General features: G+C 37.3%; 1 protein-coding gene across 3 annotated transcripts; it reads right to left on the reverse strand.

Moving 5' to 3' along the window:
* LOC121870112 lies at positions 1-26,623 on the reverse strand. Of its 3 annotated transcripts, none has more exons than XM_042371873.1 (13): positions 26,571-26,623; positions 21,951-22,159; positions 21,126-21,268; positions 16,811-19,556; positions 15,506-15,539; positions 13,624-13,710; positions 12,657-12,852; positions 11,776-11,961; positions 10,425-10,564; positions 8,967-9,100; positions 2,962-3,105; positions 1,733-1,884; positions 1-907 (listed from the first exon to the last, which is right to left on the reverse strand). In XM_042371873.1, the coding sequence occupies exons 2-13, from the start codon at positions 22,146-22,148 to the stop codon at positions 709-711; spliced, it is 4,359 nt and encodes a 1,452-aa protein (XP_042227807.1). In that variant the 5' UTR covers positions 22,149-22,159; positions 26,571-26,623; the 3' UTR covers positions 1-708. The 3 variants fall into 3 exon arrangements, with proteins under 3 accessions (XP_042227807.1, XP_042227806.1, XP_042227809.1); XM_042371872.1 differs by lacking the exon at positions 26,571-26,623 and adding an exon at positions 26,358-26,557; XM_042371875.1 differs by lacking the exons at positions 21,126-21,268; positions 26,571-26,623 and having other exon boundaries at positions 21,951-22,070.
* Positions 26,624-27,438: the final 815 nt, after the last annotated feature.

Below are 27,438 nucleotides of genomic sequence, written 5' to 3' on the forward strand. Positions count from 1 at the left end.
CTTCAAGAACCTTTTATTTATTTGTTAAAAACTCAATTTGCTTACAAAAGCTGGTACAAATTAGCATCCTACTAGAAAAAGGAAATCAAAGAATTTAAAATGTAAAAATAAAATATAATCTCATCCTCTTTTACAATACATTCATATATACTGTACACAATAATTAAAATCTATTGTTTTACATAACCTAAAGAACATTACTCAATACTGTAAAGATAATCCTCAATTTCCAAACACCCAGCAAAAAAATTAATTAATTTTATGACCACATTTTGGTTTTTCAATGTTTGTTTTACACACAAAACAGCCTTTTTGGAACATATCATCACCAATTGGCAAAACTGCTTACTAGCTACTTCCCATAATTAATCTGCTCTGAGTGATGCCATACATATTTTGTGCAGTGTTGTGTTATTAATATTATTTCTAATAACAATTTATTCCTTTATGCTTTGATAACATTATTTATGAATGATATGATTTTAAAAAAAATTGATTTGTACTTGCATCTGTGGACCAATTAATTATTTATATCATTGTTTCAATGGGATTTATTGATCTGGTTTACAAACACATTTGAAGGAACACATTAAGCTTGTAAATTGCAGACTACTTGTACAGATACTAAGATAATATATATTTTTTTTTAATCAAGTGAAGTAACTACCACTAATGGGAAAAAATATTTGTTTTTTATCCACCTACAACTTAATGCTCTCTCTTTAATACAAAGTCTGAAGCACTCTCATAGTCTAACATCTGCTGCTTCAACTTATTAAGCTGCGACATGTGGGTTTTGTGTACCTTGCTCTTCACATTCTTATAGTAACAGTCAGAAGTCATCTTATCCAGAATGTAGTGAAGCCACAACACATTTGTGTATGGCGTGAACTTCTCCCAATCATTCCTGTTAAGTACAAAATAGTATATATGAGTCACTTACATCTATACAGGGGGTCCCCAACTTACAAACATTCACCAATATGATCAGGGATAAACTTGAATTTTACAGTATTTTATTTACCTCATAATTTATTCTTTACTTTCATTTACTGTATTTTGTCATTCTATTTCTTCTTTTGTCTTAAATTAAGTGATTTTAGATGTATATAAAGACTTAGGCTATGATATAGTGGGATTTTAAAAATCGTTCTGTAAATATGGTATGCACATAGCATGTGTTCTGACTTACATACAAATCCGACTTACGAGCGGCCTCAGGAACAGAACCCATTCGTAATCTGGGGACCCACTATATCCTAATGACACCTGACCTATATAAACCTATTGCCTTAATTCTGCTTTCATCTACCGTACAGGTACATAGGATATCATGGATGCCCTCAAAGTATGGACTGCTAGCCCTTCGAAATTTCTTACAATTTCTCTTACCTTTTCAATTAATTTGAATTTTAGATCCCACTTACATGAGGTTTTAACTATCTACACCAGCTGGCTATACGGAGTTGCTCAATCCTGACTTAAGGTCTTAAATTATTTTCATCAGGCACTGTATAAGAGGCAAGAAAATATTTGTGGGCTTGTCTCCATAACTAAAGTTCTTTGAATTAGAGGCTCTATTACTGAAGTTTCTAATCAGAATCTCATAGCCATATTTTTCTCATTCCCTGAACTGCATAATGTAAGCAATATCCTAAATTTTCACTTACATCTACTGTATCTATAGTTTCAATTTAGCTTATGGTATTTAACAACTAAAAACAATACTTACATGTTAGACTTCTTCATTTGCCTGTAGATCTCAAACTGATAATCACCTTGAGCAGTGAACAGAGAAGGATCCTCTGCCAAGTTGTTGTAAACGACACAATGTGGTAGTTTCATTCTTGACAATGTAAAATCAATTACAGTGGCTTTCAATCCCTGTGAAAAATTACATGTCATAACCATCACCTCCAATTTTCACCCAGAAACCATCAACAAATAAAACACTCGGCAAACATTGTTCATAGTGGACAGATGGTAGTGTGGTAGTGAAGAAAACACGACTAAGAGATGGAGCTTTATTCCTGACATCTCGTGATGAAACGTCAGGAATAAAGCTCCATCTCTTAGTCGTGTTTCCTTCACTTCCACACTACTAAAACAATAGGTATTATCTAAGCATTCTCACTCTATTAAGTTCCCTCTATCTACAACAGCTGCTTGTTCTCTCATAACTTTTCTCACCATCTAATATCTTCTCATGATTTTACACTCCCCTCCAACTCCTTTATAAGTCTCTCTTCTTTCAGCTGATGCCCTTCTCTTCTTTGTAATTAGTACTCCCAGCCTCTCATCCCATCATTCCCTCCATTTTGTTTTTCATTCTTATTTTCTTGTACCCACGTACCCTGTACTGTAATTCAGATGGACCCTCTAAGATAAAGTTCTCAAATACTATACCTGCTCTTCCTACTTTACACATTCTCCTCAATTTCTTAGTTTTCACTACCCTTTATCTCACCTCCTTGGTTTTATTCTTACTTCTACCAAAATATGGTCTGACACCTTATATTTCTTCAGTCTTTTATCCACTAGTACCGTACATAATCTAACAACTCTAAACTTATCCACTGTAATGCCTCTCATGTATATTCATGGACTGCCTACCCTTTAAACCTAGGATGCTTGTCAGTTGAGGGGGATGCAAGGAAACATTAGCCTAGTGATCCAGGAACACCCCCCCCCCCAACACAAATAATAATAACATAAATAAACAAATAAAATCCAAGTGTCCATCTATATCAAGACTCCAAATGTGGTGTACTCTTGTAACATCTCACTCATCATCCAGCATTACACAGATAAAAATGTAACTGTAATTTACATCTGCTACAGCTTACTTCTATTACATTTTAATGCAGGTAAAAGTATCTCAAAATTAATCCGTATCTGCCAAATCCCTTGTCCCAACCAAGGAAGATAGTGGAGTGTATAAATCTTATCATCTAAACTTACATGAGTCCGAAGGGTGAAACTTTCTTCTTTCAGCTTAAAATCAAGTACAGCTTCCCGAGTTTGTGATACTAAAACATTGCCCCAATGAAGATCTCGATGCTCGAATTCCAATTCTTCTTCTGCAACTGCTAAACTGTAGGCAATCTATAGAATACAAAAAAGGTTTTTGTATTATTCAAACCCACTTTCCTCAAATATGAGCAGATTTCATGTTTTATCAGATGGCTTCAGATCCACTAAATATTAGCCCTGTTATTTCTCCCACTGAGGACAGTATTGCTACAAGTAACCACTTGGTAAAAGACCACCATTTCATTAATCCCAATGTTTTTTTAATTAGAATCTTAATACAATCTCAAGTAAATTCATGAGAGGTAGATACTGTACTCAGAGGTTGTAATAACATGCATTGTATCACTGGAAATATTTTTGGTTAGAGATAAATACTGTAATAACAAATCAATATATAACATTCCTTAGCCTCTTGCGGTCTCTCGCATCATACATTCTCTAGGTCCATCACAGATAACAACCATCAAACATGAAGGGGAACAATTATTTTACACCTAAAGTAACATTACTCACACATACTTTTTTCTTTTTTTTTTAAACTGGCAATATGTTTAATTTTCAGTGCACTAATAGGTACTATTTAAGAGACTAGATTAAACACTGAAGAACTAAAAGCATTAAACAAATTAAACAACAATTACAGTACAGAAGAGAAGTAATAATTTTACATTTAGAGATTAAATAAGAAATCAAATAATTAAACCAACTGTCTGAAACTGTAAATTATCTATCAACCGAAATTCTACTTAACAAATAATCTGTTTTATGGAAGATTTGATTATCATAATGTGAAACAGAAGAATACAGAATAATTTTCTTGAATTCAATTTTCTACATATTACATGAGAACTTGAACAGTCAGGCAAATGGCTGTATGGCTGTGTGTGTGTGTGTGTGTGTAATAATAATAATAATAATTACAATAATAATAATAAAAATAATAATAATTAACAGTTTATTGAAAGAGCATGGCATGTGATACAAATATGATAAATAATAAATATGTGGGGAGAAGGTCATATTACAGGGCATTTCAACATAGTGACATTGCAAAGGTAAGATTGACTCGGATGCAGTTGTGGTGTCGAACAGCAATTCGCGGACGAGGGATCTCGGGTGGTAGTAGGAGCCGGTGTCAAGGATGGTGCGGAAGCTTCTCACCAAATTTGCAGATGAGGTCGTGGTGATGGTCAGAGAGAGCAGAGAGGGTTAGTGTGTTGAGTGCTTCTTGATATGTGGAGTAGAAAGGGGAGAGAATAATTGTTGTGCGGCATTAAAGGAGAAAGACCAGGTAGGGGAGGCATAGGTAAGCCTGGGAAGTATGAATGTTGAGTAAACACTGAGGAGCTCGGGGGGAGGAACTCCAAGGGACTTGAGTCGGCGGAGGAGGTGGAGACGGAAACTGGAGGATATGATAACTTCACTGACGCGTGTTTTCCAATTCAGTTTTTTATCTATAGTGACGCCGAGGAGCTTAGTGGAGTCTACAACCTGGAGTGTGTTGGGACCTAAAGTAATGGAAGGGGGTGGAACAATGTCGGAGGAGAGGTTGATGTGCATAACCAAGGTCTTGGTATGGTTGATGGTGACGTGGTTGTTGTTGGTGGACCAGTTTTGGAGACTGTTCAATAAATCCTGGAGGGCGGTGTGGTTGGGAGCCGAGTTGTTGACACTGATCCCAATGGTGGAGTCGTCGCCATATTTCCAGCGAGCAGGGGTTTCTCTTAGGGCAACATTGATAAACATAAGGAAAAAGAGCAGTCCCATCTTGGTGCCTTGGGGGACACCACGAGTGGAGACAGCCCCTCGGAAGCGTACGGCTTGGAGTCGGTCACTAAGGAAGTCTGTAAGCCATGGTATAAGACTTCTTCAAAAAGGTCAATAGTTTTGTTGATGATTAAATTGTGATCGACTAGGTCAAATTCCTTGGTGAAGTCAATGAAGGCGACAACCGTTTTTCATTTTTCCAGATGGCTGTATATGCAGTCGAGAAAGCTGACAAGACAGTGAGTGGTGGAGGAAGTTTTCATATTACCAAATTGCTGAGGATCTATGGCACCTGCAATATCAGCATAAGCCGTCAAACACGAAACTTTCACAGATTAAGCTGGGTATTGGGGTGATTGCGATGGGTCGTAGCTCATTTAAGGATTGTGGGCTGGTTGACTTGGGCACTGGTGACACATATGAAGTCTTCCAGTCAGCTGGGCATCTTGCTTGGCTGAGAGAAGTATTGATGATGGAGCAGAGAGGTTTAGCCAGTTCTGGAGAACAACTAGTAGAGTTTCATTGGTAAGTCAATGGGGGTGGTAGAGTGCTTTAACTTCAGTTTGTCCAGACGTTTTGCTACTTCAAATTCTTCTATTAAATGAGTGGGAAAGGGGGCTGGTACGTAAGCAGGGAGACTGGTTGTGTCAAGCCGAGGGAGTGTCTGGCATATAGTTGCAAAATGGTTGTTTGATTGCACAGCTGCGTCACCATTAGTGAGATGGCTAAGGAAGGGGAGGGGGTGTGTCTTATTGTTTAGTCCACAGAGTTCTTTAAGCTTACCATACCACTGACTGTTGTTGGTCTGCTTCAGGTGTTGCAACTTGGTTGGGTAGTGGGACTTCTTGGCGGTGCGTATTTTGCGGATGACTCGGTTGTGAAGGGACCTGTAGTGGTTGTGGTCATTGAAATAAAAGGCGCTGTCTCTCTGTTGTATAAGTCTTTTGATCCGAGGTGTGATCCAGGGCAAGTCAGCTGGGTGTGATCTGACGAACTTCTCGGGGAAGAAGTGGTGGTGAGCTTCCGTGGTGGTGTTGGTATAATTTATCCATTTGGTATCCAAGTCATCCACACTAAGTACTTCAGTCCAGGGATGGTGAACTATCCACTGCCCCAAGAGACACACTGCAGAGTCAGTAATTGGCCTGTGGGTCTTGATGTAAGGTCTCTGCACTTGGCTAGTAAAGGCAGCTGGAGACCTGAGCACTGATAGGTGTGTGCTACACCCGATAGGAGACATTGAAAGAGGTGGTACTGGTCCGCTAAGTCAATTAAGATAAGGTCAAGGGTATTTTGACCGTGTGTAGTGAAGTTCACCGCTTGTGATAGTAGCAGCTGGTCCTGGATATCAGTGGTGTCAATTTTGTTATAATCCCCGCATAGTACTAGCTTGCCACATGGGTACCTAACTCTGAGGTGGTCTGAGGTGATTGATAAGAGTGTCTCTGGTGGGTGAGCGAGATGGATGGTATGCCACACAGTATAAGATAGAAGCAGTGTGGCGTGGATGGGCCCAATGGCCCATGGCACAACACATACCCATAATCCTCCACATCAGCTGGGACTTGAACATCCAGGCATGACGGACATAGTTCATCTTGACAGAAGAGGGCAACGTCCTCCCCGCATCCATGTGAATGAAGGTGATGAAAGAGTTGATATCCCTCAATGTGGCACATTTCAGGAACAGTTTGCCAAGCTTCACATATGTCAATGATGTTGCCAGCGACTGATCGGACTGACTCTGTCTGTCTATCTGTGTGTGTGTGTGTGTGTGTGTGCATACATGTGCGTGTGTGGTGGGGAGTAACATGTAGAAGAATGATGACATGCTTAAAGCATACTTGTACACTTAATAACACCGATTGTTAAAGAATAATGAAATAAGTTAGTGTACAGGTATTTGCAGAAACTAATACTGTAACCAAACTGACATAAGTACTTTGGTTTATTACAAACTTTCCTCAGACACATGTTAATGACAGTATCCACTTTACATAATAATCCATTTATGGAATTGTTTTGGTCCCCAACTTTTCACTTGACAGATACTTTACTGTACTGTATAAGCCACTCGAAAATACACTGCAAATATTGTTAAAAAGGGGGTAGGGGGAGGTACAGCAATGAACAATTTTGTATAAACAATTCTTTTCAAGTACAAATCATTTAGTGATAAATTACCACTAGGATATTCAGTTAAACACAGGTGAATTGGCTTATCAGAATTGAATGAGTAAGCAATCTAGTCACAATTAAATAAGAGTGTGCACTAGATAATTACCCACCCAACTCCAAAAAACATTCTGTTCGCCTCTACATGTAGTAAGTGTTAGCATCAATGGATTTCTGTAAAATAAAAAATCTTAACAGCACAATAACACATAATCATTTGTGATATTAATCTGCAGAGAATTTAGCTACAGTGGTGAGTGAGCTTTTATGAAATATACCTAAAATTTGTTTTGCATTGTTCCCTTCAAGCAAATTGGTGTGTCATTCTAAGTATTTATTAGCTATTATTATCAAAGTACAGTATTGATCCTGAAATCCCAGTTTATAAGTGAACACAGATTGAGTGTCTCCAGCCAAGCTCCCATGGGAAGAAGAGGGAGTTAAGATGCAGCCAGAAGATCTTTATCCTTTACAGACTCTTTGTTCCAGCCTACTATTGATATGAGTCATTTCCTATAACCAAATAGACTCCTTAGGGAAGTCCTTCTCTTCCAAAAAGTCAGACAGGCACAGATGGCTTGAAATCACATAAAAAGTTCTTACAATTCACAACAAGCTCTTTAAGCACAGATCAGATTGAACTGGTCACTTAAGATTATCAGGGGCATTCAAAGTAACTTGCAACTCAGGCCACTTATTGGCCTAAGATGGAGGTTGTGTTGCTAAAGCCTGACAGTTCTAGACCCCCTCATATTGAGTACAGCCACAAACCCTTTAATCATACACAGCCAACAATGTTAAAAAAGAACTCACTGCTCTTGACCCTGCAGTTTTATTAACCCTTTCTCTGCAGCTGGTGCATGGATTCTCCGCATTTTGGGGGTTCACTTTCGCTTGTACATACAGGATTTCTGTATTCAAATTATGTGCTAAACACTTTGGTGGACAAATATCAGTTATAATAAGCCTAAATGACAGTCCCTCAAGTGCTGCCATACAGTACTGGCAAATTTTCCTGTGTGAATGAATCAATTTTCTTCATCAAGTCAAAGGAAAGAGTTTGATATTTTTTTGCTGCTGCCACCTCAACTGCAGCAACAGGGCAAGAGAGTGCTAATAACCAAGATAGTCTTGATGGATATAGCTAGAATAGATATCCAGTTGTGCAGTAAAAGAAATCATGTAAACAGTAGTATGCTGGTGCACAAACTTATCCCATCTGCAGTATCCATAATAGAATAAAAGACACAAGAACATAGTGTGAATGTGGTGCTCTGGTGTGGTGGATGTGGAGCAGATAATACTCCATATCACATACTAGAAATCAGGTTACAGTGATCCACCCATTTTGATATAAACATTTCTCCAATATCCATATCTGCCAAATTGATCAAATCAGAGATGGTAGCAATTTTGAATCTAAGTTCACCTTGGATTACCCAATACAGTGAGTTCTGCTATAACGCGTGCTTTGATAATGCGAATTGGCTGTAACGCGATTTATGAATAGAGGAACGATATTTGTATAATGCGAACGCTTGTTTGCTGTAACGCGATTTTTGCTTACTATTTCTCCAATTTTGTGGTATTAACTGTGAATATGGTAAAGAAGAATATCTCCAAGAAGCGTTCTGGAGATCGCATTCCCGGTGATGATCGTAAAAGAAAGGATATAACACTTGAAGAGAAGCTCGATGTTATCAACCTCAACATCAACCTTCTCCCCCATCAAGTTTTATTCATATTTTTTCAAGGTAAAGTGTTACATTTACTGTATGATTTCATTATTAGATATGAATGTAACATTTATTTAGACTGTGCTATCATTTGTGTTAGGCTAACTACTAATTTTTTTTCGATTTCGAGTAATGTAGTAATCTGCACCTAACCCTATTTTCTCCATAAGCCCTGTTATTTCTATTATGTGATTTTCTATCCCACACAAACAAAAAGTTAAGATGAATTAAACTAATTATAAAAAAACAACTTGCCTGAAAAAAGACTGCCAGTGCATTGCTGGCATTGTTGAAAATATAACTTTCCAAGTCACTTCCTCCATGACCAAATTCCAACACTATGTATAACTGAGTGTCAGGAAATATATCTGGACGGTCGTTTTCAGACCCTGCGGAAAAATAAATCAGGTAAATACAGTACTGCACTTAACTCTTAAAGTGATGTAAAATGTCTTAATATGATACATAAAGCAGTTTAGTTATACAGGCCAATACCCACACCTCTAACTTTTATTCACTTCCCAATTCCACACTTTCTCTTACAACTCAATGCCTATACTGTACTGTAAATGTAACCGAAGAAGAATTTTCTATTTAATTTTCCATATATTACATGAGTAAATGAAGAGAAATTGGACAATCACGCAACTGGCTGAGTGACTCTCTGGTAGAGATGAGTCTACTTGTCCCCACTGAGTTTGAGGAGTTATACTGTATGGTGATTGTAGGAGAATGATTACATATTCAGAGCAAAACATATTTTTGGAAGTGAACCAAATTTCATTCAGTACAATTAGTGTTTGTTTTTATTAGGTTATTTTCCTATATTTTTATTATGTATTCCGCAATGTTAACTTTCAGTAATCCGGACCGAGTGCTAATACTCGTAATTTCAGATGGATCATAAAGGGACTGGAAACTTGACTTTTTGTAAATATTTAGAGGAAGAGGAGTTGAGCTAATCTGGTCTGTTCATTCTCAATGAAATTAAGGAAGAAGCTGCATCAATGACAGACAGACTGGTTTCAATAAAATGGTGGAGCCATAGTTTTGGCACTATCTGTACTGAGTGATCAGACATAGTTACCGAAGGATTTTTATTTCTGAAGAGAGCAGGTGCTATACCTGTTATCCCCTCTGGCACCAATAGGAGTGACAGGGAGGGATAGCTGATTGGTTTATCCATTTGGGCCAAATTCTCAACCCATGCTGAATGACAATAAACACCCTCAACTGGCAGCTTGAACCATGAAAAGCTGCCTGGGAGAGGGAATAGGCCAGTAAGACAGTTTTTTATTACTTGTGGGCACATGTTTAAATTACTTAGTACTGTGCTGTAATATAATATACACTAGAAACACAGCAGTCAAATAGATATAGCTCATACCTCCAGTTCCAGGGGTCAGTGGTTCAATTCCCAGACACTCCCAGCTCACCTGGCTGTAAATGGGTACCCAAGCTTACAACTTGGGAAAGTGAAAGTGGTCGAGTGCAGTTCTGGTCACGCAGCCTCCTTGTGTACCGAAGGCTTAGTATACAGTGTGTTGCATCCACACTGTCCCTAATGGTCAGTCATGCCTATGGGACCCACTTTCATTTTTCAATACAGTATACACTATCATAAAATAAAGCTTTTGATAAGTGAGTTAATCAAATGCATCCCAAATTACCAAAACTTTATGGTAAACATAGCACATTAAACCATTTAATTACCTTTTTCTTCATGGAACACATCCCACAGATGAAGAAGGTCATGGTGATACCTTCCCTCAATACACCAGCTATTCAACATATGGACAAAGTTTTCAGTCCAATTCTTTTTTCTGTCTGGTCTCTGAAGGTTGCTCAATTCTCTGAGGAATTTAAAGACTTCATTACATTTACAGTGTAAGTGATAGAAAGGTCAACAAGTCTTAAAACAACAATGAACTTAAATGCAACAAATAAAAACCATAGCTAAAAAGAACCAAAGGCTGCAACCATGAGACAAGTGACATAAAAGTCATTGGACAGTCTACAGCAAAAACATGAACTGTACTGAATTGTACAGTGAAATTAATATTCCCATTGAAAAACATGTAAAAGGTCAGGATTGCATGTTTGAGAAAGAGATAGAAGCAACAACAATGTGTAACAAATATTAATGTATTTATACTTAGTACAATATTGTATGTATGCAAAATGTAAATAAAAAAATCTATTAAAGCAGATACAAATTTAAAAAATTCCAAGGTCCATATCACTCAAAAAACTTCTCATTTTCATATTCAAAGTGTTGGCCAAGACTAGAGAAGAAATTTGCAAGTTTGGCTGTTCTGTGCACTGCTGACACCCATGCATGGCTGTGTATGAAGTATGGTGGTGTTTATTTTTATATACAGTATTCTATTTATCAAAACTATTTGGGGGCAAAGTTTTTTCTGTTGCAAATGTGTAGAAACTAGTTGGATACTTGTTCTGTGTTTCAGTGTGGTTGCATACTTTTGACAATCTTTGGTAGTGAGCATGCAAACAGCTGTCATCTCATAATACTCCCATAGTTCATCCAGTTCAACTTCTTCCATTTTCACCTCTTTTTATAGTCATAAGAAGCATTCTTTCTCACATAATGCTCACTTTACACTCACGACTACATGGGAAGAAACTTAGTTCAGTAACACATCCAAAACATGTTAATCTACTGATCATAAAAAACAGAAATTGATGTTTTGTGAAGTGTTCCCTAATTGGTGAAGTGTGAAAACTAAACCATGTTGTGTGAGGAATACCTATAATTTCAGATAAAACTGATAATAGGACAAAGACCACAAGAAAATGAAACTGACTTGTGCCCGGGTAGCTAATCCCTGTCAAAAAAAAAAAAAAAATTATCCGAGCTGGTGAGGTGTTTCCCGTAGAGCTTAGTTTTCCTTTAAATAATGGCACATTTGTTCCATTTTCTTTGGTTGAAACAAAATTCACTTCAAAGACAGGTAGAGAAAGAAAATGTCAATCAATAGTACAACAAAAGGAATTTTGATAAACACAGAAGCTTGAATTAATTCACCATCATTATTCTACTTACAGTGAAATAACTATCTCAGACAAAATTTCCTCAAACATCTTTTGTGGTTCTCCATTGACTTCAAATCTTCCTTCAATGGGCATGATCTTAAGAACTGTGGCTCCTTCTAAGTTGTTGGGATTGGGTCGAGTCATAAACACTTCACCATACACACCCTCACCAATCTTCTTGCAGCAAGCTAGACGGCTGTGGAAGCAAATTTAAATATTATATGAATAGGAACAAATTACACTGGAAATTTGTTACTGACCAAATTAACTTACAGCTTAATGGAACATAAATCTTAAGACTACATAAAAATTTTAAAAGTCAATTATCACATTCAGTACAGTACAGTTCTCTGGAACATCTGATAAGGAATATAGACACTCATTAAATACAGAAGCTGTAGTGCCAATATACTTTTTTCAACTCTTTTTAAGCCTTTCTTGCAAAATACAAGGTGACTGGAAACATAAGGTAACACCCACATATGCACACACACACACTTTCCTTTCAGTCATCTTATTATTGTAAAACATATGTTCTGATATGGTACTTCCATTCCACAACAGGATCTCAATTTTGGTTTACCAGTTATTTCACAAAAGCCAGCATGACCGAACTTCACCCCCATCCTTCTATCATATTCTTGGTCATTCCTCTTCTTCCTATCATCTACCTCTGAATTATATATAGTACCTTTTTATCAATCATTCACTTCCTATTCTCTCATTATGTACCACTTGAGAAGACCTTGATCACTGACCTACTCTTTGCTAACATTTCTTTCAGTTCTACATTTCCTTATTCCCTACAGAATTTCTTATTCTCTACACAAAGGTTACCATTTTTTTAAGTTGGAAAAGTTACCGTCAGACATAGATCATTCAGAAACTTACCTCTCTGAGAAACAATCAGTCAGTGGCACAGGCTTCTCTTGACTACACAACAACAACACATGTTCTCGAGGATCAGAGGGTACTTGAGGAGCCTTGTTTCTGTAAGTCTCATTGAAAGAAGTTATTTTTCTGTGTGACTCTGACAGTCTACACATTTCTTCCAAAGGAGCACCCGTCAACATTTCAATTTTATGATCTGAAGAATGAACAGAATAAGTATCAAGAACTTACAACTACTCTAACCACCATACTTACTTTTATATTATTTCTGTATCAAAAATTGCTCCAATAATATATTACACCTTCTCTAATGCCATGTCTTTATGCTTCTAAAATCTGCTAGTTATCATTTCTAAGAACAATGTGAAAACAAGAAAAAAGGGTAACCCAACGGTCTGCATTTCACTACTTTTGCTTCCCTAGTGATGATGAAATTCATTTAATGAATCTTATACAAGTTAGGATTTACAGATGATTCCTTCCTCAGTCAGAAATCTAGCCAATTGTTTCATTTCAAGTCAAAGTTCAATATATTTTTCATACCATGTTTATGCTGTGGCTAGTAGGCAACATAACAGGCCCTAAAGATAAAGCTTTGAGATTTTATGTCTCCAGGAGTGGGTGGAATCACCGCTGAAATTCCAGAATAGAAGTTGGAAAACTGATCAAATAGATAAAGATCACAGTATATGGGTTGTCCATGACAAATGAAAACTTATCAAAAAAATGGCAGGAGGAGAGCTTGTATAGTTCACCTTGTCTCTGTCAAGTATTAGCAACTCCTTTATCAATCCATTAAAAATTATGGCCATTATATTCCTTTCCTTTCCAACTACAGTAATTTTAAACTATAATACAGTATATCTAAATTGCCACCAAGGATGTAATTACCACAATCAATCACTCAACATACATTTAAAAGTTATGTATAATTTTTCTAGCAAGAATAAAAACGTCCAGCACTAACTTATCTCTGGTGGAATGGCTGACATACGCAGGCCCGAAGTCTTCCTCAGTCCAGTTGATATGCGATGCACTGTTTGTCGTCGAACATCTGAAGGAAAGAAATTCACTTCATTAAGTTTAACAAGAATAAATGTTATATATTTCTCTCATTTTTCAAGGCAGAATGCCCCGTGTAAACCTAAGAAATAGATCTTTCCTGGTGTCCCATGACAAAACAAACACATCACTTCCTAGTAGCCCTGAGGTCACATCCCTTATCTGGTACATAATTATCTTATAATTGCTGATATATGTACCTGAATTACTACTTTACTCAGTGCAGGGAAGAGCTGGCCATAAAACTAACAAGGTAGCTAACAGAACTCTTGAATTGCTATATAGTGAACACTCTTATAATACAATGTATATAAATGCAAAAGCAACTAGTACTGTGTGACTACATAACAACCATTACAGGTCCAGGGCAACTAATGTACCATTTGAGCTAATGCAGTTATTACTGTGCAACAGTTCACAACTCTGATATTTTTTGGCTTCTTTAGCTTGAGGCTGTGACCTCTAGTGTAAGATCATTTTATGTCGTTAATATTTCATTTCTTGGAGAAGCTTTAAATTCTTTTAATATGTTTCATTAAATGGTTTTAAAGGTCTGACCCCTTGGATATGAGGGCTCTTTGTGCTCAAACAAATTGTCTAGTGTTAGTCAAATGAAATACTAGAAGTGGCATCCCAGAGTGAAGAGGATAATAAATAAATATGAAACAAAAAGGATATCAGTTGATAAAATGCAGTTTCCCAAATCCTTAATAGATGGCAGCACAGGCAAGCACTGCCACACACTGTCTGTTAACCCTGGCCAGCAGCATCTACATACCTGCTCATGAGTTTCATTGTTCTACAAATCACCATGAGCATGAACAACTGCAGTCCAGGACGCAGTTCTTCAGACTCAAGGAATTATAATTCATTAAAGAGTTTTGAAACATAGAATTACAGTAGTGTTTATGAGAGTAAAATTGGCATCTATAGGAGTTTTTTGGGTATACAGTATAGTCTCGATTTACGAGTTTGGTCATTTACGCGGCACTTTGCCAGACCGACAATTTTTATTTACACGGTTCATTCCATCATTTATGCGGGAAGCGGCGCGGGCAGGTTGCACACAAGGTCGCCCAGTCAACAAAATATTACCAAGTTCTTCACCCGCCACCCATCACAGCCGGCCCAAGTCAGTGATAGCGAGGATATGGACTTTGAGGGGTTTGACAAAGAGGCCCTGCAAGCCTCTGTGGTGGATAGTGATACAATTGATACAAGAGATACAGGTGAGGGCCAATATTCTGCCCTCTGCCTCGGAACCAATCCCCCATCCCCGTGTGCCCAGCCATCTTTTCTACTAACGTAAGTGTTAAAAAACCTAATATTATTGATAATCCTCTTATATATTAATTGTGTGTGTCCATACCATCATAAAATTAAGATGCTATTTTTACTACAACGTACATATTGTGTCGGAAAAAGTGTAGTTTGGGGGTCGGCCCAGTCTCCATTTCAATTAATCCCATATGTTCTGTTATTTCGTTTATGCGTCCTCGTTTTACACTGACCTCCACGGGTTCAATTGACCGCGTAAATGAAGACTATACTGTATACCGAGGCTGTGGTCTGCACCTTGCTTCACACGCTCTATATCTCCCTCCACTATGCATCTCTCACCTTTTACATGATTTTCAATGGCTTTTTGGGGTTTGGTTAACACAAATTTCCAATGGATGGGAATTTCTAGGGCTGTATCTCTTGTGTTAAGTGGGGTCTACCTGCTTATACCATGTAAGCTATTTAGGTACAGTAATTCCAATCGCTAAAGAAAAGAAATCACTCACCATCGTTCACCTGCCCAGCTGCATTGAGTGAGTTCTGAAAAACAGTCAAAGAAATCCATCATTCATATACCGGTATACCTTTACCCAAATCAATACAAAAAAATATTTACACTCAGGTATAGAATAAGTACAGTACAGCACAGGTATAATTTATAGAATTATGAAAAATTCACACAGTAGGTCATATTACCAAAATATTTTTATTTTTCTATAAGTTTTAATTTCAACAAGTCTAATGAAGGTTATAACAACACTGTACAGTAAAAAAAAAAAACATAATTTGAAGTAATAGGGGCTCTAGTGCTTATGAATTATGAGATTTTTACGAAATATGAGAGACACCTTCTCCCAAAGGGGAAAAAAAAAATTAAAATACGGTACTTTTCCATTATCTGCCCCAATAAAAGTTTAAACGTTTCAAAGAACAATACCTCTGTACCAGATTTAGGTACTTGGTCCAGGGTTATCAGATATAATGGCTCAAACACTGCACAATGATGGAAAAACAATTGGAAAAAACTTGCACAGTAGAACGTGGCTGTACACTCCACAACTGACCGACATGTGTGATGTGTATGGTACCTGTACACTACAGTAATCTGTCTACACTGAAACGGGTACCGGGTAGTCACATCCCATGGTGACATGTATACATCATATATACAGGTATTCGAAAATGTCTCTCACAATTCGAAACTTTACCAAATATTAGGAAAATTTTAATACGTATCGGCTATACTGTATACAGTACATTATATCTTAATGTTTCAAAATGTCTCATATTTCAAAATTTTACCAAATACCTGTATTACAAACTTTGTAATATGTATATATTTCATAACAAAATGATGCAAATTATGAGTGATTTTGAATTATGGGGGTTTTATTACCCAAATGCACAAAACTGTACTACTGTATACTTCACTCTTAAAAGCCCAAAACATAGAACAAGCATTGGAGTTAGTTTTCATTGTAAAGTCCTAGATAATGGTTAATTTTAGGGATCATCAGATTTGTGATTGGTTATGATTTCTAAGGAGATTCTGTATAGTGTATGAGCATATGGTGACTGTGTCCATGTAATGTGTATTTACAGCCTACATGTAAGTGACAGATGTAGTGTGTGTGTGTACTGTATACTCTAAGTTCATGTGCATGCTATCTGCAACAACATGTGATAGGAGCACATGAATGTAGTTTGTGTACCTGCACATACAGTACTGTACATTCATTTATATTTAACATGTGTTTTGTAGGTGTTCTTTGTTTTCTTTTTATATATGTGCATACTAATATAAGACTTACCGGTACTTGTGCAGTGGCCAAGTTGGTAAAGGATCTTCTCCATCCCTTTCCTGGTTTGGTAGAGATAACATTGAGGGAAGGAAGGGATCCACATTCATCTTCAAGGTCATAAGAAGATCCAGAGTGTGTTGGAGGATCATTTGGTTTCAATGATTTTGTCAACACATTGTCAGTGGTATTAGCATCTTCTAGATCAATTTCAGATCTATGAGATGTTTTCCAATGAAGTCCTTGGGATTCTTGTATGCTTCTTTGGCTACTGAGGTCTTTCCATTCATCCTCTTGAGCTGAGAAATCATCGACACTGCAGTTGGATTCTTTATTTGGGTCTTGTTTAAGGTTTTCAAAATTAAAGCTAATTTTCTCCTCTGATATTAAACTGTCATTTACACATTCAGACACACAAAATTCTGATTCTTCTTCAGTTTCAGAATATATCTCAGAGGCGTTCAAAGAAGAGTTACAATTATTCTCGACTGAACTTGCCTTACAATGTATCAACTGCTCTGATCTCGGCTTTCTTTTTTTAAAGTAGGTAGAAACAGAATTCTCAGGTTTAGTATCAATGGATATAGTGCTATCCCCTGTATGGCCGAGTCCTTCATTTGCAATTTCAATTGACAATTTACTGAAATCCATAATGCTCAAATTCCTTTTGGGGTTTTTTGCATTTCTATTGGTAACAAAGCCTCTTGTTGACCGTCTTTGCAAACTTGTCTGAACTCGCTGAAATTGTGGTTGATCTCTGTTGTGAGTCACATTGATGGGGACTTTGCTCTTCCTCTCTAACAACCTCTGAGAGTGTCGTTTTCTGGTGATAACAGGGGACTGTACATTTACTGAGGATTGTCTTCTTTTGTTGTAGGTTCTTCCTGTTCTGTTTTTAACAACTACAGACTGTTCATTATCACAAAATATTTTTGATGTACTACTGCTTGATTCCTGACAGTGACTCGCATTACATACAGAATTCTTCAGTATCCTTCTCTCCAATCTCTTTGAAGTTCTCCATCTAGGCAATACAGGTGACTGTTGTTCAAACAACTGAATTCCTTTCCTGGGTGAGAATCTTGATTTTCTTGTTAGTATTAAGGACTGTTCATCCTCAGCCAATTCCTCCGAAGCAGTACAGGTACTTCCCAACTCTGAAGTTCTCTGGGTATGCTCAATGTTTTGTGAGGATTGTTTAATTTTTGATAATTGAGCATCAACTATACACTTCCTCTTAGTTTTGGACAAAATAAGGTTTGGGTTAACTGTTTTTCTGTCCTTCCTACCAATAAAGATTACAGACTTTTCAGCTGGAGAAAAATCTCTTTGTGCTAATCTTTTAACATATTTCCTTTGTCTTTCTGTGTGATTAACTAAATCAAGAGTCATCTCTGTATTGTCTTTGCTATTTTCATCATGCAATGGAGTCACACTGATCCCTACAAGATGATCTTTTTGAAAAGTTTTAACTGGCAATGACTTCTTTCCTGAACTTTTCTTTACATCAAACACAGGAGTGTACGCTTCCTTGATTGGTTTGCAAGTTAGTTCCTTGAAATTACTGGCACAATTATCATGTGACTGATGGTCAGCTTTTGCTTTACTGGTAATATTATCTTTAACTGCACTAGTGTTATTTTTCTTCAGCTTTTCTAATGAACCTAGTTCAGTCAATAGATCACTTCCTTCACATCTGTTAGATGTCAGGCAAGTTTCATATTTACTCCCAAGAGAAGGACTGGACCCCAATTCATTTGAGTTAATAACAATATTTTCCTTGAAACACATTGGACTCTCAAACACAGAGTTATCCACAGTGAAGATGCTATCACTCCGAGGCACTGGTGAGAGTTCAAATGACGGAGAAGTACATAAACTTGTAATTTTCTTATGCCTACTAGCATCTGCAGGAGTACTTGTGCATACACTTCTAACACTAGATTTTCCATTATTTTCTGACCCAAGAGACTTTTGAGGTACTTTAGATGTTTGTTCCTGATCCAACAAAAATTTCTGGTGTCTTGTTATAGGGTCAATTTGATTTGAAGGGATCCGTGGAGAGTTATTTGGCAATCTGCTTTGCCCTAAAGGAGATACTACAATATTTACAGAATTAAAAAATTTTTGAATTAATGGAGTAAAAGATGACGGATCAGATGCTTCTGAAAGTTGAATCCCTGCTATCTTCCTTATACAACCAACAAGATTAACAGATTTTTTTACACTGGTTTCATTTTTATTTCTCTTGGATAAAACATTGCCATCTATTTTATCTTTAGAAGTAACAATGGGAGAAGAAACTGCATTAACAGCTCCATCTTTACTTTTTCCTTTCCCAATCTGAAGACTTTTTGTGTTCCCCATTGCAGTGGTTGTTTTATATATTTTAGGAGACTGCTGCCCACCAGCTGATTGCTCCGTTGCATTTTCAATATCAGTAATATCTAATAATTCATTAGATGAAAAAAGCTGTGGTGATTGTGCCATTTGTGGCTTTGTAAAGATGACTGGAGTTTCTTTTTGGGATGGTTGTTTAGGACTATTATAAGGTGTCACTTTTAAGTGTATATTATCTGTTTCTCCTTCATTGTCTTCTTGACCTTCGGGTACAGATTTCAATCCTGTATGTTCTACGCAGTATGAGTCCAGGGCTGGAGCATTGCTTAGGATGGACTTAAACAAAACACCACTATAATCAAGAGAGCTTCCAGATGATGAGGATTGACCTACCATAACTTGACAGGATTGTGTTGTCCTGAAATAAAAGAGAGTAAAATTTACATCAAAATAAAACAAAAAGAATGTCAGATACTTGTGCTTATCTTGAACTCATTTCAATTCTTGCATGGTGACCCGCCATGCTTGGTCCTGTCCAACACTTACAACTTATCAGAAACAAACAAACTTTGGTATTTTCTTATATTTCAACAAAGTTTTCTGAACAGCTCAAGTAGAAATGCAATGATCTTTCTTGGAAGACATCATGAAACACTTTAAGGCTTCAAAAATGAACAAAACACAAAAAGCTTGTCTATACACTAATTCCCCCAATTAACGTCATTTCATTATAACATCGTTGAATTTTTTTTTTTTTTTTAAATGATAAATGCACGACAATTTTAATAATTTGGTTCGGCGCTCAGTGTCTGGTTGTGGTAACAGCTGGCTGTGTAGGCGACCAGTGTGGGCGCCACATTTGTTTGTTATTGTTCGGTGGTTGGTTGATGCTCTTCCAACTTTCACATAAAATCCAATTATAATTTATTTGAGCCTTAGAACAATGAGTGCTAAACGTGCATTATGCACCACTATTGGTTGTGCTCACAGGAGGAGGAAAAGGGTTACATTAGAAATTAAATTAGATGTGGTAGAGAGATTTGAAGAAGGACAGTGAGCTGTGGACAAAGCAAGAGCTGTCTGTTTGCATCCTACAACTGTAGGTAAGAACAATTTGTGGAAATGCAGAAAATATCAACTCATGTGCTAAAAGTGTTACTCCATTATCTGCTACAAAGTTAACTCATAACATAAGTGGCATTATGAAAAATATGGAAAGAATGCTGAAAATGTGGATCAAAGATCAATATCAACAAAACTTTCTATGTTCGTTGCTCTCCATACAAGCGAAAGCTCTAAGTATATTTGAAACTTTAAAACAAGAAGAAGGTGATAGTGCAGAAAGTAAAACATTTGTGCCAAGTTGTGAGAATGTTTTGACCAGAAATGTACCCAAGGAATATAATCCCTATTTATATCATTGTGTCTATGGTAAAAGTTTTCACTTAACATAGTTTCACTTAAAGTCGTGGCTTTCAGGAACCTAACAATGATGTTAATGAGGGAATTGGTGTATACTTATGTTCACTACAGAATACCCACTCACTTTACCTCCTTCAGCCATTGGGTAAGGGATGCTATGCACCACATGGCCCATTTCTTGGGTCATTTGCTATTATTTGAAAAAGCTCAAATCAAGAATTGAGATGAATTTCCAAAAATAGTCAAATTATGACACAGTACAAATTATGGAGGTTTTAGTGTACCATATGCCTCCAAAATCTGTATTTACCCCAGAAACAAACACATCCCTAAAAATCAGTGCTCCAAAGAAAAGCAGACATCAGTCTCTCATTAAGAGAATGAGGAAAAAGACTTCTGTTCCCAACAAAACAATAAACCTGTTACACTGTATTACACACTGCATCTACCAAAGTAAAGTACAGTAGATGAGAGAAAAGTTGGGTTTAGAGTTGGAAGCGAGAAGTGAATAACAAATCTGAACAACTTGAGCCTACAGAGAAGCCATGACATGCTAGAGACATACCTGGGTCCAACAAGTCTGTCAAAAGTATCATTAGCAGAGGTATGACTTGTACTCCCTATGGTAGAATTAACAAGAAAACTGTTGACTGCTAGAGGTTTCCTGTAGCTCAAGTCTGGTACAGATTCTTCAAAAATTCCTCCAGACTGTAAAGAAAATTTGATGGTTAAAAAGTGAACTACACTAAGAAAAATTGTACCACTAAAGCCACTTTGGATGGCTTCTAACAAATACTTTTATGTAAATGAGGCCCAAATTAGGAAGAAAACAGAGGAACCTCCCTTCTCATGTTTTCTTCTTTTGTTTTAATAATAAATAAATAAAAAAATAAAAAAATAAAAAATAAATAAATGTAAATAAAAAAATAACGGTAACACGAATGAATGCAAGAAAACATTCATTACTGTCTTGTCTCCCTTTCATCCTATGAAAGAGGCATCCAAGATGGTTGTAATCATAGTCTTTTCCCCAAAACCAGTGTACAATATGCACATAAGGCTACCCCCTCCCCCTCCACTCACCCACCACTATCGGGTAGTGGCCGGATATAGAAACACTTTGGTCCACCCTGTGTAAGTTGGCAGTCACTTGACAGGACTGTACAACAGTGTCAGGCTGGCTTACCCGATAATAATTATAACCTAAAAGAGTGGCAGGAATCTAAGTTCACCATATCACTCAGTACTGCAGAATTACAATGTCTACCCATTAAAGAAACTTTCACAAAGAACTGGAATTCTCCATTAAACGCACGTACGCACTCGCACACCAATTATAGTGGTCAAGGAAAAATTCAATCTATTTTCTACAGTACTGTACTATACTCACCTTTACCCGTTCAACGAAGGAATCAAAAGCATCTTGTGAGGACTGGTCAGGTCCACTATTTTCATCTTTAGCAATATAAAGATCATTGAAGCGTGGCACATTTATACGTTGTTTATAGAAAGCTTGTCTCTCATCCTCAGTCTTCGGGTTTTCTGGGGCCTTTGAATAGGTCCCCTTGTACAATCGATGGCGACCCATGCTGGTTCATACTGAAAATGGCATTTACAGTATTAAATATCTATCTATTAAGTGAATAGATTCTGTATGACAGACCAAATCCTGATGTCCCATCTTTTGGTTAGGAATTCAGTGGATGACTTTTTACAACAGCTCATTCAACTAGGTTAACCACTTGTACACAGGGTTCCCTTTCTGCTAAATAAAAAAAATTGTCTGGTGTTAGCCAAATAAAATATTAAAAGTGGCATCCCCATAGTGAAGGGGGTTAACAGAACCTACTGACAATTCAGTAAAACAGCTAAGAGACATTAAACAGCTGTTCATTTATTATCAGTCTTCAAAAGTCCTCAGAACAAGTACCTGACAAGAATCATAGCAGAAGTACATAAAGGGGGTATTGTATAACCACTGCTAGAAAATAACATAAACTAACGCTTAACTCTTGCTTATCTGGAGAACTAACTGTAGATAACATAGTAGATAAAAGCAATGCTTGAATATTTTTTTTATTAATATTTGATAAAAGTGGTCCAACTTTAGCAGCAACTTGATGAAATTTTCTATAAAAGATATAAGCTGGAGCACCCTCCTTCAGCCATTGCTAAAATCTCAAAATTATCATTCATAAAATAAATAAAGCTAACTATCAAACATAACCTAAAATATAGTCCTACAGTTATTTCTAATTTCATTCTTCTAAAATACGTAGACTAAAATTCCTCTTTGAAAATTATCATTCCTCCAGTCTACACATATCTGCCAAAACACATTCTTCCCTCCTTTTTTATGTTTCTCGCAATAAGAAAGCTGATATCGTCTATGTAGAAAAAACAGTTTCTTCTTTACAGCTAGAACGGACTGGAACAAGTTACCTGACCACACTAAAGTTAGGATAAATACAGTGATATCTCCGTTAGCCGGAACAATTGATGCAGAGCACTTCCGGGAATGAGAGATTTCCGGGTAACAAGACGACCCTCTCAAAGCCGGAAAAGATCCCTCATCCCCGGAATTTTCCGGGTAATGGAAAAATATCCTTAGAAGTTCCAGAAATTGCTCATTACATTATCTCTCAAACCTGGAAAAATATTCCCCATCCCCGGAATTTTCCGGGTACTGGAAAAATTTTCTCGGAAATTCCGGAAAATGCCCTCGATTTTCATATCTCAAACCAAGGATAAAAATCCCCCATCCCCTGAGTTTTCCGGGTACCGGGAAAATATTCTCATATTTTCCCAAAAAATGTACCCCTTGGAAAATCGTTCCCAAAGCCAGAATTTTCCGGAAAATTCCAGCTTTCGGAATGATTTTCCGAGAAAATTTCAATTCCAGTTATCAAAGAGTTTGGGTTTGAGAGATTTTGGCTAATGGAAATATTACTATGTATTCTAAAGTGACCATGCACGGAACTCTATACTGATATATATACCTGTACTGTATAAGGAAATAGAACAAAAAATAATAAGAATACTTATAGCATTTACATTGAAAACTTACATTTTTTTTTTTTACTTTCCAATATCACTTTAAGATATATTGTACTCTTTTCATCATGTAAGGTGAGCTGGGATTTGAAGTAGAGAAAAACTGAGTTAAAAACATGCAAAAACATTGACAAAACCAAACCTAACAAAACCTGGCGACTCAAATAGTGTGTGGGGTTCTTGGTTCACACTCAGGATGGGGTGGAGAAAGGAAACTCACAATGTGCTCTCTATATACATGTTGTATTGGATGTACAATGCAGCTTGGTGCTGGGAAGGCAGCGTGGTTACAAGCGTGATGTAGAGAGAGCTGGTTGGTGAGGACGCTCAGAGAAGGACAGCTGGTGGGTCGCCATGCTAGCCGGAGGGAGCGAGGACCGCCAGGCAGGCAGAGGAGGAGCGAGGGCCGCCAGGCAGCGGCGGAGGAGGTGTGGTGTGTTGCTGGCTGGTTGGTGTAGGTAGAAAGAGAGAGGTCACCACGAGGTCAGGTCTTAAATAGCGGGGGTAGGCGTGGCTTAATAGTTGACCCCCGCTCCGTGATGTATGGCGGCGCTGGTTGACCTAGACCACGAGGCATACATTGGGGAATTGGTGGGGTCGGCGACTCGGCGACAAACAGTGTTTGTAGGGGAGAAATCCACTATAAGTGCATCAGTACTGTCCAGTATATGCATGTCTAACCTAACTTAACCAGAGGAGCCAGAAGGACATGGCCTAACCTATCCAGAGAGGCAGAGTCCCTCCTGGACCTCCAGTTCTGTAAACGTAACACAACAAAAGAAAGAATAAAATAACAAACTAAACCTAAAATAAAAAATAAAAAATGTACCTTTTTTTCTTTGCTCTTTCTCCCCACATAAGAATCAATAAAAGTTCCATGCATGGTTTCTACGGAATGTTAACCAAAACTAGTATACTGTCATAGTATATGCAAATGTGTTAAAAAATGGTTATTTCTAAATTAAATCTAACCTAACCTTAGTTGATATGAAAAACAAGCAACAGAAGCATTGTTAGAAGACCTCACGAACCTAACCAAACAAACCTACCTGACCTTACCTAACGTCCTAGCCAAGGGCACCACTCCCCGGGCCCCACGGTAAATTAAACAGAAAGAACTTAATATGATATGGCGTAACTTTATGTTTTTGGAGGGGTAATTATATAGGACTAACCCGTGGCCGAAATTGATTGAAAAAGATTATAAAAATGCTGGATTTTCACTGTTATTTTATAGTGGACACTGTTGTAGTTTGTGGAAATATGATAAAAAATTGATTATTTCTAAAAGAAATGTTACTTAACATTTGTGGGAATGAAGAACAGATCTAACCAACCTAACCAAACAAACCTACCTAACCTAACATTCTTACCCCCTGGTATATTAAACGGAAAGAACCTCCTCTGATTTGGTGAAATTTGAGGCATTTTATGGACGTGAGATCATGCAGGCGCTTACTGAGCCCGGCCAGCGGAGTGATTTGTTATTGAGATGGCGAGCCACGGCATTGAGGAAGTGATGAATGATTGTTTCCAATCAACAACTGACTTAGCACATAAACCCCGTTCTATTTCACAGTATTGCTGTGAACAATATTTAAAGGAACGATGCCGTGGTCTTTAAAAAACTTTAGGGTCTCGATGTCTTTATCCTTAAATTCACAAGTTATGTCCATATAAGACCGGCGACAACCTTCACACGTCATGCTGAAAATGAAACTGCCACGGGGAAGAGAAGATTCCTCTCTAGAGAGCAGCCTCATTATCGCCGAGAAAACAAACTAATGACCTCCTAGGTATCTAATTATCTACAAAACGAAGCATTTGCACAAGAAATGATTATCATATCAGAACTTACTGATGAAAATAATATAAGGAATAAACAATAATAAAAATAACTCGTCGGTGGGTTAGTCCTATATATTAACCTTTTTTGTGGACGTGAGAGCAGCCGTCCATACCGAACGGTTCTTAAGCATACACTGAGCATCGCCGTTGATCAAGCCCGGGCGGAGGAGTGTTTTGAAATACGTCAATATTATTGGTTGTTTACATCTTGGGATGAGACTTCACCGCCACACTACCACCGAGAAGACAAGGTAGTATGCACTTAGGTGCCTAATTATCTACCAAACAAAACATTTGCACAAGAAACGATTATCATATCAGAACCCACTGATGAAAATATAGTAAGAATATAGACAGTAAAACAAATAACTCATATGCTGGTCATTTGTCAATATTAACCTTAATTTTTCGTGAATTTACATTCTTGGTTAATATCCATTTGCGACACAAGTGGTTATTAGAAAAAGTTGTTCCTATTGACAAGATCACAGTGCCCTACCAACATCAAGACTTTGACCTAAGTGTGGAAATTGTTTAGTTTTAAGAAAAGACAGACATTACCATCCTCCACCACTTCCTCCTCCACCACAGTAGCAGGTCAGCTCCAAAAACTGGGCTAGGTTGTGAACACTGTAGATTAAGTTAGGTTAGGTTAAGGTTAGTTTCTTTGGTGTATTATAGTGCGTTTTACTAAAACCTGACCCCCATATAGGTGCAAATTGGCGGTTTCTGTTACAAATGAAAATGTTCATTTTATGCAAAAACCGCTAATTTGCACAAGAAATGGAGGTCAGATTTGACTAAAAAAAATATTCTTTTATCAAAACCTGAGGACAGCCAATGGACGAATATTTGCCGATAGCTGGTAATGGACGATTAACCAGAGCTCACTCACGGTAAAATAGCGTTAGTAGGAAGTTATCCAGTCACGGCCAAATATCCACCACCTATTATTATTGGTAACTTCTGAGCACAAATGTCAAACCTGGTGTCATGATGCTCCCACTGTCACAAACAAAATATACACTCCCACTTCATCAATCATAACATCACTAAATTGTTCTTAATAAGGTAATTTACTAACTATATGAAGGTATATTTAGTTTACCTCAGCCTGAATATATCTTCATAAACACCGTCTAACAATTCACTGAGTGTTCGATTTCAACGTTCAAGAAATAAGTCTTCATTTTACGCAGCCTAACAAACCTAATTCATCGTTAATAAACTAAATATAAAATACAAAATACACTAAAATTTTGCATATATAATTTTTTATGAACTAAAGGATAAAAAATTGGATATATATTATCAGTAAAAAGAATTAATACAGAGTTCCGAACACATTTTTAGTTTAACTTTCTGATTGGCTGAAGTTTTAAACACCCGCTCTCTCATTGGTCAGTTGAGTCAGCTTTGGTAACTACGCCATTAGCAACAACGGGTGTATTTTCATTTTATATTTAGCCTTTCATCCAGAGGTTTGCCACTGAGGATATTAGTATAACATTCATAAATAGTAAATGAGGAACTCTGAGGTAGGTTATTATTGCACGGGGACGAAGCCATAATGTGGGGTGAAATGATAACTAATCTAACCTCACCCCTGTAAATCAAACCAAGTGTGTGTGTAGTGATGATGAATTGTCTTATAATAACTGGGGATCATTCAGCAGCATCAATCATCATTATTCATCATCACCATCACTCCCATAATTAGTTTTTCTCTTCCTTCCGTGATTTCTACCCACACAGACTCGGTTCCTATTTCACCCTTTATTGAATTATTAATACAACATTTTAATGTATCCTTGACGAAGAGTGCGACCCCTCCCCCCTTCCTACCTTCCCTGTCCTTGTGAAAAAGGTTGTACCCTTCTATGTGGTACTCTGATAAAAAAGATTTTGCTCGCCAGATTCATCCAAGTTTCGGTGATTGCTATGACGTCTATATTCTCGGTACATACAACCGCTCT

This window comes from Homarus americanus, unplaced genomic scaffold (assembly GCF_018991925.1).
Source record: "Homarus americanus isolate GMGI-L3 unplaced genomic scaffold, GMGI_Hamer_2.0 scaffold25129, whole genome shotgun sequence".
In the NCBI taxonomy this organism is placed as follows: Eukaryota; Metazoa; Arthropoda; class Malacostraca; order Decapoda; family Nephropidae; genus Homarus; species Homarus americanus.

Bases quoted from the DNA above. Each gene is read 5' to 3' on its own strand.
- LOC121870112 (XM_042371873.1), bottom strand. From the start codon at position 22,148: ATGGGTCGCCATCGATTGTACAAGGGGACCTATTCAAAGGCCCCAGAA. The intron at 12,853-13,623 runs GTTAGTGCTGGA...TTCATTCTTCAG, and splicing joins AGCCATTCCACCAGAGATAA to ATCATAAAATTGAAATGTTG. The intron at 3,106-8,966 runs GCAAGTTGTTTT...TGTATTCTATAG, and splicing joins CACTGGCAGTCTTTTTTCAG to ATTGCCTACAGTTTAGCAGT.